At 44.9% G+C, this 14,411-nt stretch overlaps 1 protein-coding gene across 1 annotated transcript; it reads right to left on the bottom strand.

The window, feature by feature from the left end:
- Nucleotides 1-6,347: 6,347 nt before the first annotated feature.
- Nucleotides 6,348-10,415, bottom strand: LOC119288324 (putative disease resistance RPP13-like protein 1). The gene is made up of 3 exons (XM_037567945.1): nucleotides 10,272-10,415; nucleotides 10,071-10,156; nucleotides 6,348-9,706 (listed from the first exon to the last, which is right to left on the bottom strand). Exon 3 carries the CDS (start codon nucleotides 9,669-9,671, stop codon nucleotides 6,468-6,470), a length of 3,204 nt encoding a protein of 1,067 aa, XP_037423842.1. The 5' UTR covers nucleotides 9,672-9,706; nucleotides 10,071-10,156; nucleotides 10,272-10,415; the 3' UTR covers nucleotides 6,348-6,467.
- Between the last annotated feature and the right edge of the window lie 3,996 nt (nucleotides 10,416-14,411).

Below are 14,411 nucleotides of genomic sequence, written 5' to 3'. Positions count from 1 at the left end.
AAAGGTTGTTAGTATCCTAACTATTTTGTAAAAAGAAAGGACCATAGTTTACTCTGAGGAGTCACTATCAATGTTGCTAGTGCGCACAATTATAAGTAATCAGAGGCAAGTACCAAGAAAGAGCCATAAAACTAATGCGAGTATGAATGTCACTAATGCGAGTATTCCAACAGGCTTGAAGCTTTGAATAAGCCATTCAAATGGACGCGCACTTTCATGTACTTTCCCCTCGCCCTGCTTTACCCACTCAATTAAGCAGGACCCTACTTAATTGACGCGCAATTTCCTGTCTTTTCCTGCTTTACCCACTTAATTTACTACCTGTCCTGCACACCTACAAGCAGAAAACAGAACGGCATGTCTGTAAGTCAAGCGCACCGCGGGAAATCAAGATATCAGAATTCCTTTTCAAAGGATCCTCTTCAGGGAACAAACAAAAAGAATAAAACTCGGCGAGAATATGCTAGGAAGAAAATTCAGATATTAATCATCCATGGAGTGCTTTGATAGCGTCCGGGACAACTACATCCAAGGCGATACCTCTCGCGGCGCTCCCGCGAGCGCCCCGAGGGGAACCCAAATCGCCGCCCCCTCCTCCCCATCCTCTGCCCGCCTCCCTCGCCGCTGCCCAGCGGGGCCGCCGGGCGAAGCCCGGCCGGCTGGGGCGGCGGCGGGGCCTTCTTCTCCCCTCCGCCCGTGGTCCATGGCCGGCGCGGGACGGCTTCGCGTGCGGGGGCGCTGGCCTATGGCGGGGGCGAGCGGCGCAGCGGCGATCCGTCGGGATGGCGTCGGAGGTCCCTGGTGGCGGCTCGGTGGCGTCTTGGTGGGTGCTTGCGGCGTGGCGGCTGCGGCAGGGCCAGATCGGGCGGTGGCGGGCCGGCGCGCTCCTGGCCAGATCCTCGCAGATTTGTTCCCCGGTGGCGGCGGGCGTCGCGGGGTGGCGGCGGAGGTCCTCCTGGGACCTGCGTGCAGGTGGCTTGCAGCGGCGTGGCTGGAGCCCGTGGTCGGCCGGTCTGCTCGCGGCACCGGCGGGACTTGCTCCGGCGTGTGGTTGTCTGCGGCTTACTCGGGTGAGATTCCTTCCTCCCCTACGGATTCAGGGACGGGCGCGACAGGCAGGGGTGGTTCCATGGTGAGGTGTTGGTGTGCCGGTGGGCTTGCCGGAGGTGGCTGTGGACTTCGGGTAGGGGGCAGGGGTTCCCCTCCGTTGCATCTGGCGGCTGCTCCGTGGCCGCCGGAGTTCCTCTGGCCCAGATCTGGCCGCCGAGGCCACCAACCCTGCCAAGGTTTCCGCTTTGGGGTGGAAAGTCTGCTCCTTTCCGGTCGGTCGTGTCGGTACTGTGTGTCCGTGGTCGAGGATGGGGCTCGGATGCTTGGGCGGCGGCCCTGCTGGTGGGAGCCAGGGTGCTTGTGGGCGTAGCACGCGGCTCGGGCGCTGTCCGGTCACCATGGCCGTGTGGGCGGCATGGTGGCCAGGGTGTGTCGTTCAATGGTGGTGGTGCGGCTGTCCGTACCCCAATTTGGTGACAGTGAGTGTTGGCCGGGGTGAAAACCCGCTCTGTCTTGTCAGGCCGGCGGTGGCGGCGTTCCAGCGTCGTTCCCTTCTTGAGGCGTCGTCGCGGTATCTCGCTTGTAACCGTGGTGCTCCGGGGGAAACTCTAATCCTTGGATTGGGCGGTGGCGGCGATCCGGCGTCGTTCCCTTCTTGAAGGCACCGCCTTGGAGCCCATTGTTCGTCATGCACGGCTTCTCCTCATCATGGTGATTCTTCCACGGTTGAGGGCTCCGACTACTTCAAAGTAGTGCTTAGGGTTTTATCCGTTGTTTGCTTGGAGTAGTTTGGGGTGATGTTGCTGTTTTCAGCATCCTTGCATCTGCCTTGGGTGTGTGTGTTGTGTTGGTGTGGGGTGTGTGTTTGTATCGACTTGCTCGGTGATTGTTGCTTTATTTATAAAGCGGGGGAAACCCTTTTTCTCGATATTAATCATCCATACAAATAAATCGTTGGTGGCAAGGAATGAGATCGAGTTCATTCAGCAGTACTGTACAAAAGCCCTGCATAAACATACAAGAACCCACCCAAAAATGCAATCCCCATAAATACTGGACAGGGAGAATACAGTTTCAGCATAGCGAAACCTGAAACCTTCTCGTTACAAACAGAAACTTGATAGGGTTGGAATTTGGTCCTGCTCCTTCTCCATAAACCCGCCGAACCCGAGAACGCGAAGGGATCTAACCGGCACAGAGCAAGGATAAGGTGGGTGGGAGATGGACCTGGGGGGCCGGACTAGGAGGGCTCGCCGCTGGTCGCCGGTCGCCGGAGCCGACGAAGCTGAGAGGGGAGGGGATGGGTCAGAGTTTGGCGTCCGCGTGGACCGGACCGGTGGGAGGCTAACAGGGTCGATCCACCGCTGTTCGTGTGGTATGGACGGCCCTGATGGGATCAGATGTGGTGCTTGTCAAGTTCCTGCCTCATCCTCCGTTGCTCCGTTGCAGAATTGTTGGTGACTTCAATTTTTTTTTGAAGTACTAGGAATAAATATTGTTGAAAAGAATTTTTTTGGTGAACAAACAATGAATTTATTATCCTTCGGTTGCCTCAAAATATGAGGCGTCTGGGTCGATTTCGTAGATAGATTGCGTTGGGGACGAGGACTGAGCTAAGACGGGGACAATGTGGCAGGCCGTGATGTCGCCGGCTAGGGTGAGCGGCACGGCCGGAGACTGTGAAGTGGAGTATAATTTCCTTTCGATAAGATCAACTGATCACCGGTCTACCACAGCAGCAGCAGCAGCATCTAAAATGATGCTTCTAGATGAGCAAAAGGCAGAAAACAGAGACTCTGGTCTCTGAACATAGGGGTGCAGCCGTGCAGGGCGGCGCCCGATCCGCCCCGCTTTGTTGCATCCCTATCTGAAAATGTACACCGGTGAGTTTTCAACTCCGAACCTGAACGTATATATGCGGTTCTGTGTGCACCCGAGAAGTTGTTTTAGTCCCACATCGGCAAGTTAAGGATACCTACACTTGTTTATAAGGGTTGAACATGAGGATCAAGTCGTGCTCTTAACGGAGCACACCAATAGGTGAGATGGTGACCCATTGTGCTGCACTGCACAATTAGCAACTAAACAAAAATGATCAAGGTTAAAAATCATAGTCATCAGATTACCTCCACGCATGACATGTGCACTTGGCTTTTTTATTTTATTTTTTAACGCCAGAACATATTTAAGATCTTAGATCTTTATTTTCCTTATGTATCTGGTTTTCCCATATTCGGATGTTTTCACTGTTCTGTTCTTCCAAATTCAAATTTTGTTGTTTCAAAATTTTATTCCACAAAGACCAATTATTCTCATATCGAGCAAATATAAATAAATAAACTCATCATTGTTCAGGATATTGGAAGTCAACCTTCCTAAGACTTGGAGCAAGTATTCCATAGGGAAATAAGCTCTAGTTGCCGGAATGCTATGAAGGATATGATTGCATCGAATGAGCACCACCGAACTTTTATGGAAGTTGGTGCAAAGGCCCGTCATATTGCCAAAGCCCCTTAAGATGGTTGAGAGGTTGTGGATGCCCATCTTAATTGGAGCCATAAAGACGGACGCCTTGTTTGCATAGATGGATGTTCTCACTATGGCACCATGTCCTCAGTTTTTGTGCACCACATTACCTCTGTGCATTTTCTTTCTTTCTCGGAGCCAAATCTAAAAGCTTTTGTAACAAATAAATAAACTCATTATTATCATCGGATTACCTTCGCACATTTATTTTCCATTCTTAGAATACGCAATTTGAACACCCTCTTTTTCCAAAAAACAAATTTAAACATCACTGTCATCAGATTACACCCGCACATTTTATTTTTCTTTCTCAAAGAGCAATTTAATTTGATGCTCTCTTTTTTTTCAAAAACAATCAAGCCCCTTTTGATGTATTATTCTCTACTCACATATAATAGTGAACATCAAGGTACGTTTCCTGCAAAAAAAAAAAAAACATCAAGGTACGCTACTAAGAAGATATACAATGCCATTATCAACCTTCGAGCAATGCCTGTCCCCTTCAAATTGATTTGAAAATCCTGCCGTTTGCCAAAAACAAACGTTTTCTTCAGGCTACTGATTCAGGACAGGCTAAACACGAAGGAGCTTATGCTTTGGAAAAAAATTATATGTTGAGGATGCCAAATGAGAGCACTAGTGAAACTTTGCTCCACCTATTCTTGTACCTGTGATTTCAGCCAGAACTTTTGGTGGAATCTCAACATGGAACGGAATGCTGACCTACATATAATTGACATCAACAGACAAAGGCTTCTATGCTGGCGGCCAGAGCTAAGTCGATGCATGATGTCTGTGAGCTTCTTCTTGACTAGTGGAACACCCCTAATTAAGGTAGTCAGCAAATCATGGTAGTCAGCTCATCATTTCTTACTTCCAGAACTAGGCACAAGATGGTACTATCATCAATATGCAAAGCAGTTTGCCAGCACAAGGGAAAACCAGCAACAATTTGCTCCATTTATTTTCCTTTTTGAGCGAAAAAAACTATAGCCCCAGCGCAATCGCCCGGATACAAAGTCAGAGAAATCATCAGGCCACACACAGTAAGTGTCTTTCGGACTGTAACAAATCGCGTCCTGATTTTGGATGGTATTACTCCCTCCATCCCAAAGTTAGCAAATTTAGTACAAAGTTGAGTCACTTATTTTGGGACTAAAACACCTTCTCGCGTGAACAAAGAATCAAAGCTATATAAGCAACAACAGAGCCTTCTTCAGGTATTGGTAATTCGGCACATACATTCCTGGAATGAATCCTGCCATCATGCATCACAGTCTTTCGCAGTTTGCTCCCCAGCAAAAGACATTTCTACACCAAAATAACAGTATGTGCCTTGATAATTACGTTGATGCCTCGCATGGAAACTGCCATACATAAACTGGTGCTCCTATCACATAAACCAGCATCATATATAGACCAGACAAGACACATATATGCAATCAAAAGTGCTCAGCCAGAATACAATAAACAGAGCAAGGAATACCTCCACAAGATAGTTAATGTCTGAAGGTCTGAAGCAGCAGGCTTTCTAGACCAACAAAAGCCTGAAGATCATGCAAGAAAAATGCTCATGGCACAGGGCACACTGTATCAAGTATGAAAACCCAAGTACTGCAATACATCACATAACTCATTATGGGAGTGAATGGTAACAGAGACCTTCAGTCACATGGTATGTAACAACATACAAGAGATAGCGATTAAAATCCATACAAACAAAAAGTATGACATACTCCAGGATAAGGTAACAAAACAGCACAACTATTACGAGATGCAAATTAGATGCTACTTTCGGCACTTGTCCAGTACATGAATAAAAGCATGAAGAAAAAGATAACTGAAAACACGAGTACAAAATCTAGCATCCTTGATAGTGCCACCAGAGGACAGGAGGTGGTGGAGTGCAAGAGGGCAATGCATGAGGCAATCAGCAAAGCAGAAGACCAACCGAGGGGACCAGCACCACCCGGTCAAGTAGGAGACAGAGTTTGAACTACAAGATGAGCCAGCCCGAGGCACCTCAGAAAAAGCTTGCTGGAGGGCACACATCTTCGGCCTGCCATTAATTTGAAGTACACAAATGAAGGATACTTTGAAATAAATGGAGTATTTGAATTTGAAAGATAAAAAAACAATGTAAGGCTATATATCCTTGAGAGTGCAAAGGTTGCCCGACTGAAGCTAGTTTACCTTTCGGTTTATTTGTAAGTGGGAAACTAAATCACACTTTAACCAATTGTCTTCCAGCGGATATGCGCAATCTTTGGCCAACTTTCTCCATCAGGTGCTCGGCAACTCTCCTTCAAGAGCTTAGAACAACCCCATACAGATATGTTCAGGAGGGAGGATGGCAGATCTGGTAAAGATGACAATTTGGGGCAGTTATAGATGATGAGATTAGTCAGATTGGGGAAGCACTTCAGATTTGTTGGCAAGGAAATCATTTGACAACTAACAAAACTCAGGCCCTTGACAGATGTGAAATTTGCGGATTCTTCAAATGAAAAGAATGGTTCCTTGCATCCTGCAAGAGAGAGCCGTGTTGGAACTGTGAAACCTTCAGCCAAGAGCATGTTGTTGAGTATTACAGGACTGCTAACTTCGAGTGAGTACTGGACTCGAAACTGTGAGATACACTCGGGGGTGAGTTTCGGAACACCAACCAAATCCACTTCTTCAAGTTGCAGCGAAGACAATCCATCGAGAGAACATAAATCTGGCAAGTGATACAGTGAGAATAATTTAACAGAGGTGAGACTACCAACAGACAAGCATGCAGTGCTTCTGCATTTGCTTATGAGAATACTATTCAAGTGTGGCCAGTCAGCACAGAGGAAGTCAGCTCCAAGCATGCAACGGGTTACCCTGAGGCTCTCAAGGGATAATGGTCAACATTCTGCTCCACATGCCAATTCTAAAGAAGGGCAGGAATTCAATCTGACATCTGAGAGACAGGTAGCGGTTCGTAAACCCCCTAATGACCGGAGACACCAGCAACCTCCGATGGACAAGTGATTAAGTTTTGTCAAATGTTGGAGGACCTCTTCTGAAGGAAGTGCCATTAATGTCATAATCTTTTCTAAGACCAATTTTCTCAGTGAAGCCAGGCCATCAAGGCAAACAGCTAAAGCTCCATCTGTAATACTGCATGAAGAAAGAGAAAGTTCACAAAGTCCTGATGGTGGAACCAGCGGCAGCCCAATGCTCCTTCCATACACGAGTCCAATCATCTGTTCGTGACAGTCTATCCATGCCTTGATGATATCCTCTTTTACCAATACTTCATCTTTCTTTCTTTTTAGAGCACTTTCAAGATTTTGAACATGTGACACATCAGCATGCATCAATATCACGAGCTCCTTCAGAAATGAATGTTCCAATGAGAGTGCCCTCCTAATATTCTTTCCTGAATCCACATCCCAGATTAAACCAAGGTGTGATGCCAAGTGGTTTCCCCTCATGATATTGTGATGCTCCAACTCATCGTTGCAAATAAATATGAGCAATGGGCATTTGTCAACTTCTAAAAGTTTAAGGCCTAGTGGAAGACAAGGCAATGTCTTCAGGTTCGGCACATTGCTGAGGACAAGTGAAGAGCAATTCTCAAATAGACATGCATTGCATGGTAGGCATTGTAATGCATTGCAATCAACAAAAGTTAAAGATTTCAAATTCTCAAAATACGAACCATCAATTAACCAGCATGGATATTTTGGATATTTGTAGCCGCAAATTTTAAGGTGCCTAAGTTGAGGCGGTGGCATTAGGCCTTCTAAAATCTCCAAATGTAAATTAGCCTCCGCATTTGTGCTATTCTCGCAACTCCAGAGAAGTTTCAACCCACCAAGATGAATTTTCTGATGTAGCTTTGCTTCTAAGGCTTGATCCTTCCCAGTGACATTCTCAAGATTTGTGACACATAAACTGCCACGAATCTCATTCATCTCCCTGAGCTGTTGCAACTCATATCCCTTTTCCTTCTGCACAGAAAATACCTTAATTTGTTGAAGCGAAGTTAGCTTGCCAATGTTACGAATTTGAGGCAGCGATTCTTCGTTTGACATGGCTATTGTATTTCGAAGTCGTTTAAGATGTCGTAACTTCCTTAGATTGCAGAGTTTCTCAGGGAAACTATCAACTTTGACATTTAACAGAAGTAATTGCAAGTGGTAAAGAGTACACAGTGATGTTGGCAATTCAGAAATTAGTGTTCTGATGATGTCCAAATACCGAAGGTGCTTCAACTCACCAATAGATTCTGGCAACTTACTACTGTTGTAAGATGACAAAGATAGTACCCGCAGCTTCTTCAAATTTTGTAGTATCTGATTAAAAAGATCACTTAAATCATCCATTAGGGGGTCTATGCAGATAATAGTGCGTAAATGATGTAGCTGGCAGATACTTTGCTTGTGTTTTTGCATACTACCAACACGAACAGATAGGAATCTGACAGTGGATGGTATTTCTGTCACCTTATCATCTTCCAATCTGAAGTAATCTTCTTTGGAGAGTGATTCTGCCAGCTCATGCAGGAGATCATGCATAACATAACACGGGCCAACGTATTTTGGAGTGTCTTTCCCAGAAACTGGTTGAAAAAGCGAAACGGAGATCATCTCATTGAAGCAATCCCTCCCAATATCTTCCACTCTCTTGTTTTGGTCACATGAATCAACAAGACCCTCACCCATCCAAAGATAAACCAAATCATTAATGACATACTTATGGCCTTTTGGAAACAAGCTGCAATATAAGAAGCACCTCTGCAAACATGGATCTAACTTCTTATAACTCCACAATAGAGCTCTCATGGGCTCACTTAATTTTTCAATCTTTATAGTTAAAGCATCCTTCCATGCATTGATATGTGTTTTTTGTTTCAACTGGGAACCCACAACTTTTGCTGCCAAAGGAGATAGTCCAAGTCTTTTAGCAATCCTCTCTGCAAAATCTTCAAGTTTTTCATGAAGCTGCAGATTTTTGATTTCTGGTCCAGAGAATGCATGGTGCTTGAAGAGTGCCAAGAACTGAGCATCTTCCATGTTTTCCAGAGGACACACTTCACAACAAAGAGCAGCTGGAAATGTATCCCGTCGAGAAGTTACCAAAACTTTGCTTCCCATCTGTTGGGAAATTAGAGGAGCTAACAGTTGGTCCCATTCACTCTCATTGTCAGGTTCAAACCAAACATCATCCAACACAAGTAGGAATTTCCCTGATTCTTGCAGGATGTCTGTCAACTTGCGCTGCAGAGTATCAAGGTTATCAATGCGTGGGCACTCCCCCTGAGAGGCAGACTCAATGATCTCTCGTGTATGACGGCGGACATCAAGTTTGCGTGAGATGCTTACCCACATTGTCACATCAAAATATTCTTTGACCCTCTTGTCACTGTAAACAAGTTGTGCCAAGGTGGACTTTCCCATGCCTCCAGCTCCAACAATGGCCAAACCCGAGTACATAGCTGTACCAGACTCAGTAGTAGCAGTTGTCTTGGTAAGAAGATCTATTATGTGATCCCGATCCTTGTCACGACCAATCACTTTCAGAGGCGGCAGTGATGTGGTCTCTGGAACAACAACTGATGATATGATGGGGCTCTCTGCATTATAACCAGATGGTAAGCAGAGCAGTTCACGGAAGTCCTTGGCTTTCGCCAGGGTAGCCTTCAGTTCATTCAGCTGTTGAATTAGCTTTCTGTTCTTGGAGCTCAGATTGGACAACCTGCTTGATGCAGCATGCAGAGGCTTCATAAAAGTGCTTTTGATGAAGGAGGCATTGGCCGACAAGGAATATTTCCCCTTTGCTTCGAGCTTAAGGAGGTTGTACTCATGCTCGTTCAGCAAGTCTTCGGCGAGATAGAATGCTTCTTTGAGTTCCTGAAGCCACTTGTCCAACTTGGGCCTGTGTTTTCCCTTGTCTGCTGCTTCAATCAACAGCTCAAACTGCGGCAAGATTGTGGTCTCCAGTTCATGGAGCTCACGCGCCATGTCCACTCCAAAATATGTTGAAGCATTAGCATGGAGCTTCTTCAAGACCGGCAATGCAGCCAATCTTAAGCCAGCTATAGCTAAGGCCACTTCCGTCATCGGAGGACTGTTCCTCTTCTGCTGAGGGCACTAGTCTGAAAGAGAGTTTAAGGGGTTGTTTATAGGGGGAAATAAGAGAACAAATTCTATCAATAAAGATACATAATGATGGAACACCTAGCATGGAGATGAACAGGTACACCGGGAAAATAGGAGCAAAAGCTATAAAGAGAAATTTCTGCTCTTTTCCTTGATTTTTCTTGGTGTGGACTGTGGAATGACCTGAATAAATCGAAGGACGAACATTGGAATTGTTGGACTTGTGGTTGATGAAAAACATGTTGGAGTGCAAAATGAGGAGATAAATTCGTCGACTGCAATGGGGATAGGGAAACCTACTGGCAGATCGGTAGACAATGGAAACAAACTAAGAATACTACTTTGAGTATGGGAAATTACCTGAATAAATGATAGACGAGCAATGAAAGTGCTTCCAGATCGGAGGTAGTAGAAACAACTGATAAATATAACAATGGATAGGAAACCTGTTGGAGTAGAAAATCATGGGCTAAATTAGCCGGTTGCAGCAACAGAGAAGATAAACAGAACCATACATCCAGATTTGATGAGGAAAACAGAGGAACATAGTGGTGAGCTTACACAGATGATGGAATGAGGAACAACTTTGTAGGAGCGATGAGTCAAGGTTCAGCGAGAGGCAGGTAGTAGGTCTGATCCAGCTACTTGAGAGGAGGCTGAAATCCCCACCAAGCAGCTCAGCGAGGCAATAGAAGGTCTGATCCAGCTACCTGCCCATTTTTAAAGCTTAGCTGACTGGACTTGCTAATAAACTAACCAGTAACCAATGTGGACATAGCTCACTGATCGATAATTAACAAAGTACATAAAGTAAGCTAGGCATTATAAGATGCAATGGGTATCCGGTCCTTCCCTGCACTGCACACCTAGAAGCAGAAAACAGGAAACTATGCCTCTTTAAGTCAAATACACCATAATATTAACCAATATATCAGAAATTTCTTTACAGCGAGAATATGATATGCCAGAAGCAAATTTAGGTATGATTAATTGGTGGTATAAGCTAAGCAGGGACAGCGTCTGTTTGCGGGAATCCATCGATAACGTGAATAGATCTACTAATTAACGCAGGCGAGAACGAATAAACCCACTGGGGCAAGGACAAGGCGGGTGAGAAGTAGATCTTGTCTATCACATGGGAGATATGCCCAACGAGGCAGAAATAATAGATCTGATCCAGCTACTTGCCCTTTTAAAAGGTTCAGCTGATCTTGGCTTGCTAATAAACTAACCAAGTGGAGACGGCTCACTAAACGATAATTAAAGTACATGAAGTAGGCTAGACGCATCTTTTCACATTTTGAGACATTAAATAGGCGGTAATGCTCATCGATCTCCAGGGTCTGCCAATGAATATATTTTAGACGAAAGTAGCAGAGCAGCTTTCATTCATTAAGAGAAGAAAAGTAATGGACGTTGGCAACCACTTATTTACGATTTTTTTTCCAGTATCACTAATTGGTTATCCACCTCTTGGTCTTGGGACAGATAACTCGGGCGGATATTATACCCATATCTCACTAGATGCATTGCCTATCACATAGTAGTTTTAACTCGAAGCTTAATAGGTGGTAGAGAGAGGAGGTGGAGGTGGAGGTGATTATTATATTCTTGCCTCTTCCCTTGTGTGTGTCCAAATAGTTGATTAAGATGGAGTTTTCCTTAATTTTGAATTTTATTAATGGCTAATATAACAATCAGAAAACAAGTGAAACACACATGGAAGGCAAAGCACATGTAGGTGAGCGTGAAACACACATGTAGGTGAGCGTGATTTTGTATTATAAAAATACAGGCTACGAAACTTACAACAACCAAAACTAAGGCAAAGCAAAACATATGGAACCTGTGCTAGCTAACTACGAAGGAAAAGAAAGAGCAAAATGATTAGCACTAGGCCTAGCAGGAAGGGACACCTTCCGCAATTCTTCTGTTCTGACTAGCTTCAATTGCTCTGCCTGTAACAATGTCCTACAGTCTGGACACACTTGATCGGAGAGAAGAGAAAGTTAAAACAAATCAGATGTGGATTGTAGTGTTTCCCCTCCTTTCATAAGACTGACTGATTCCCCATGGAAGCCAGTATGCCTAACCGATTCATCAAGCTCACAAGCCATGGATTTAAAGTAGTAAGTCACAATGGCAGAGACTTTCTTATGTAGGTGCAAAATTTCAACATAAGAAAGCAACAAACAAACAGAAAAAGAAGTTGATTTTGTTAAGAATCATAACAGAAAAGATAGGTGAACTGAACAAAGACAGAAAGTCAGAAAACATCAACGGGGCATAAACAAGAAGAAAACATCAACAGAGCACAAAGACGGAAAGTCAGAAAACTCAGCAAGCGAGGAACCAAATTTGGATATCCTCGGTATAAATAAATAAATCATTGGTGCAAGGAAGGAGATTAAATTCCTCCAGTATTGGTACTGTAGAAAAGCCTCCCTTGCCCCTGAACACACCCGAAAAGACAATTCCCATAAATGGGATACTGGACATCCTGAATAACAACTCAGCATAGTGAAACCTTCTGATTACGGTCCGAGTCATATACTACAGCACAAACCTGACACTAGCTAGGGTTTGCATCAGGATTTGTACATTTCCCATTAACGCCTCTGGTTGAGCCAAACAAACAAGAGATAGCTAATTAACTAAATTGGCCATTTAATTACATTTGGGTTAAGAAAGAGTGCTTATATCACTGAACTTCACCTCATGTCTGCACATACAAAAATGCCTCTGTCGACAGAAAAAACTTGAGTGCATCACCGCGAAAATACGAGCGGAAAACCTAGTTTCAGAACCGGAGGCTCTGGGTTGAATGAGCCGGAGAATCCATGAAAGACCAGAGGCATTTTGGGTGGGCGGCCAGGATCTGCGTCGCCAGCGAGGGCTCGGGGCGGCGTGGAGTCCGTGAAACCACCCAACCAGAGAACGTGGAGGCACAAGCAAGGATAAGGTGGGTGGGAGGTGGGTCCCATCATCTGGCTTATTTTGTTCCAATCAAATCAAGCCACGTACGCGGGAGTACGATGGGAGCATGAGGAGGGAGCAGGCAAGTCACGTCCCATCACCTGGGGGCTGGAACTGGGAGCGACGGCCGCCGGCCGCCCGTCGCCGGAGAAGCCGTCAAGGCGAGAGGGGAGAGGGGAGATGAGTCAGAGGTAGGACCGGACCGGTGGGAGGAAGTGAACAGAACCAATCGTCAGCCGTTCATGCGGGTATGGACGGCGCTGGTAGGGATCCTACTGTTGGCGTTTGTCAAATTCCTGCCTCATCCAGCGTTGCATGGAAAAACATATATTGCTCAAAAGAAAATTTGTTGGAGAAATTATTATTCTACGCTTGACTCAAAATAGTACTCCGTCCGTTTCTAAATATAAGTCTGTAGTGATTGCACTGTGGACTACATACGGTATAAATTAAGTGAATCTACACTCTAAAATGCATCTATATACATCCATATGTGATCCATAGTGAAATTTGTACAAAGACTTAACAGAGGGGGTAGGTCTTTCTGACAATTTTGGAGACGGATATAGGGATGAGCACCAAGCCATATACGGGCATAACAAACGATGGACAGGATCGGCTAGGACTGAACAAAAAATTAGTCGATTACAAAGAGTCTACTCCAACAAATAAACCATGCTCAAATCCAAGATAGAAAAGGCAAAAGGAATCAACGTGTAATTTAGGCATCATTCGGTTTATATATGTCTATCAATAACAACAATGTTAGATCAGGACTTGCCGATAAAAGTTAATTGTGTTACAAGTTAGTTAACCCTTGGTCGCATCACATTCTTTTTTTTTGACAAAGTTCCGAACTATCCATCAAACATTATGACAGTACAACGAACATAAGGAGTAATAAAAATTACATCCATGTCTGTAGATCACTTAGCAACGACTATAAGCACTGAAGTGAGCCGAAGGCGCATCGCCGTCATTGCCCCTTCCTCATCATAGCCGGACAAACCTTATTGTAGTACACAATCAGTAAGTCGTCATGCACTACAAGGATCTGGGTCTATTGCAACAAAATCGTTTGTTGCAATACATGTTGTTTCGTGGAGATAAGTACCTATTGCCACGAAACGACATTCGTTGGCAGCCGTTGCGACTGGACGCATGGTAATAGGTTATTACCACGAAAAAGCAATCGTGGCAATAAAGTGTGCTATTGCAACATCCATGCGAGAAGTTGCCACATGTTTTCCCGTGGCAACACTCACCTGATGCCACAACTTTATTTGTGGACATAGCTTTAATGCAACATGTAACGAACGGTGGCAACTGGTATCTCGTGGCGATATACATTTGTGGCAACAACCTATGCCAACGACGCCGGTTTCGTGGTGCATTACTCTTCCGTGGCAATAGTCAATTGTGGCAATAAACTATGGCAACAATCTTTGTTTTCGTCGCATTAGGCATGTTGCCACGACCCACTATGCTTGTGGCAATAAACTATGGCGACAATCCTTGTTTTTGTGGCATTAGGCATGTTGCCACGACCCACTACGTTTGTGGCAATAAACTATGGCAACAACCCTTGTTTTCGTCGCATTAGGCATGTTGCAACGACCCATTGCACTTGTGGCATTAACTTATGGCAACAAATATTCCGGTCGTCGTAACAGGAAATTGCAACATATTTGTTTTGGTGGTGATAAATAGGTATCACAACAAGTA

Source organism: Triticum dicoccoides, chromosome 4A, assembly GCF_002162155.2.
Source record: "Triticum dicoccoides isolate Atlit2015 ecotype Zavitan chromosome 4A, WEW_v2.0, whole genome shotgun sequence".
NCBI lineage: Eukaryota > Viridiplantae > Streptophyta > Magnoliopsida > Poales > Poaceae > Triticum > Triticum dicoccoides.
This window is presented reverse-complemented; position numbering and strand designations above follow the sequence as displayed.

Excerpts from the sequence above, each read along its gene's own strand:
- LOC119288324 (XM_037567945.1), bottom strand. The coding sequence starts at position 9,671 with ATGACGGAAGTGGCCTTAGCTATAGCTGGCTTAAGATTGGCTGCATTG.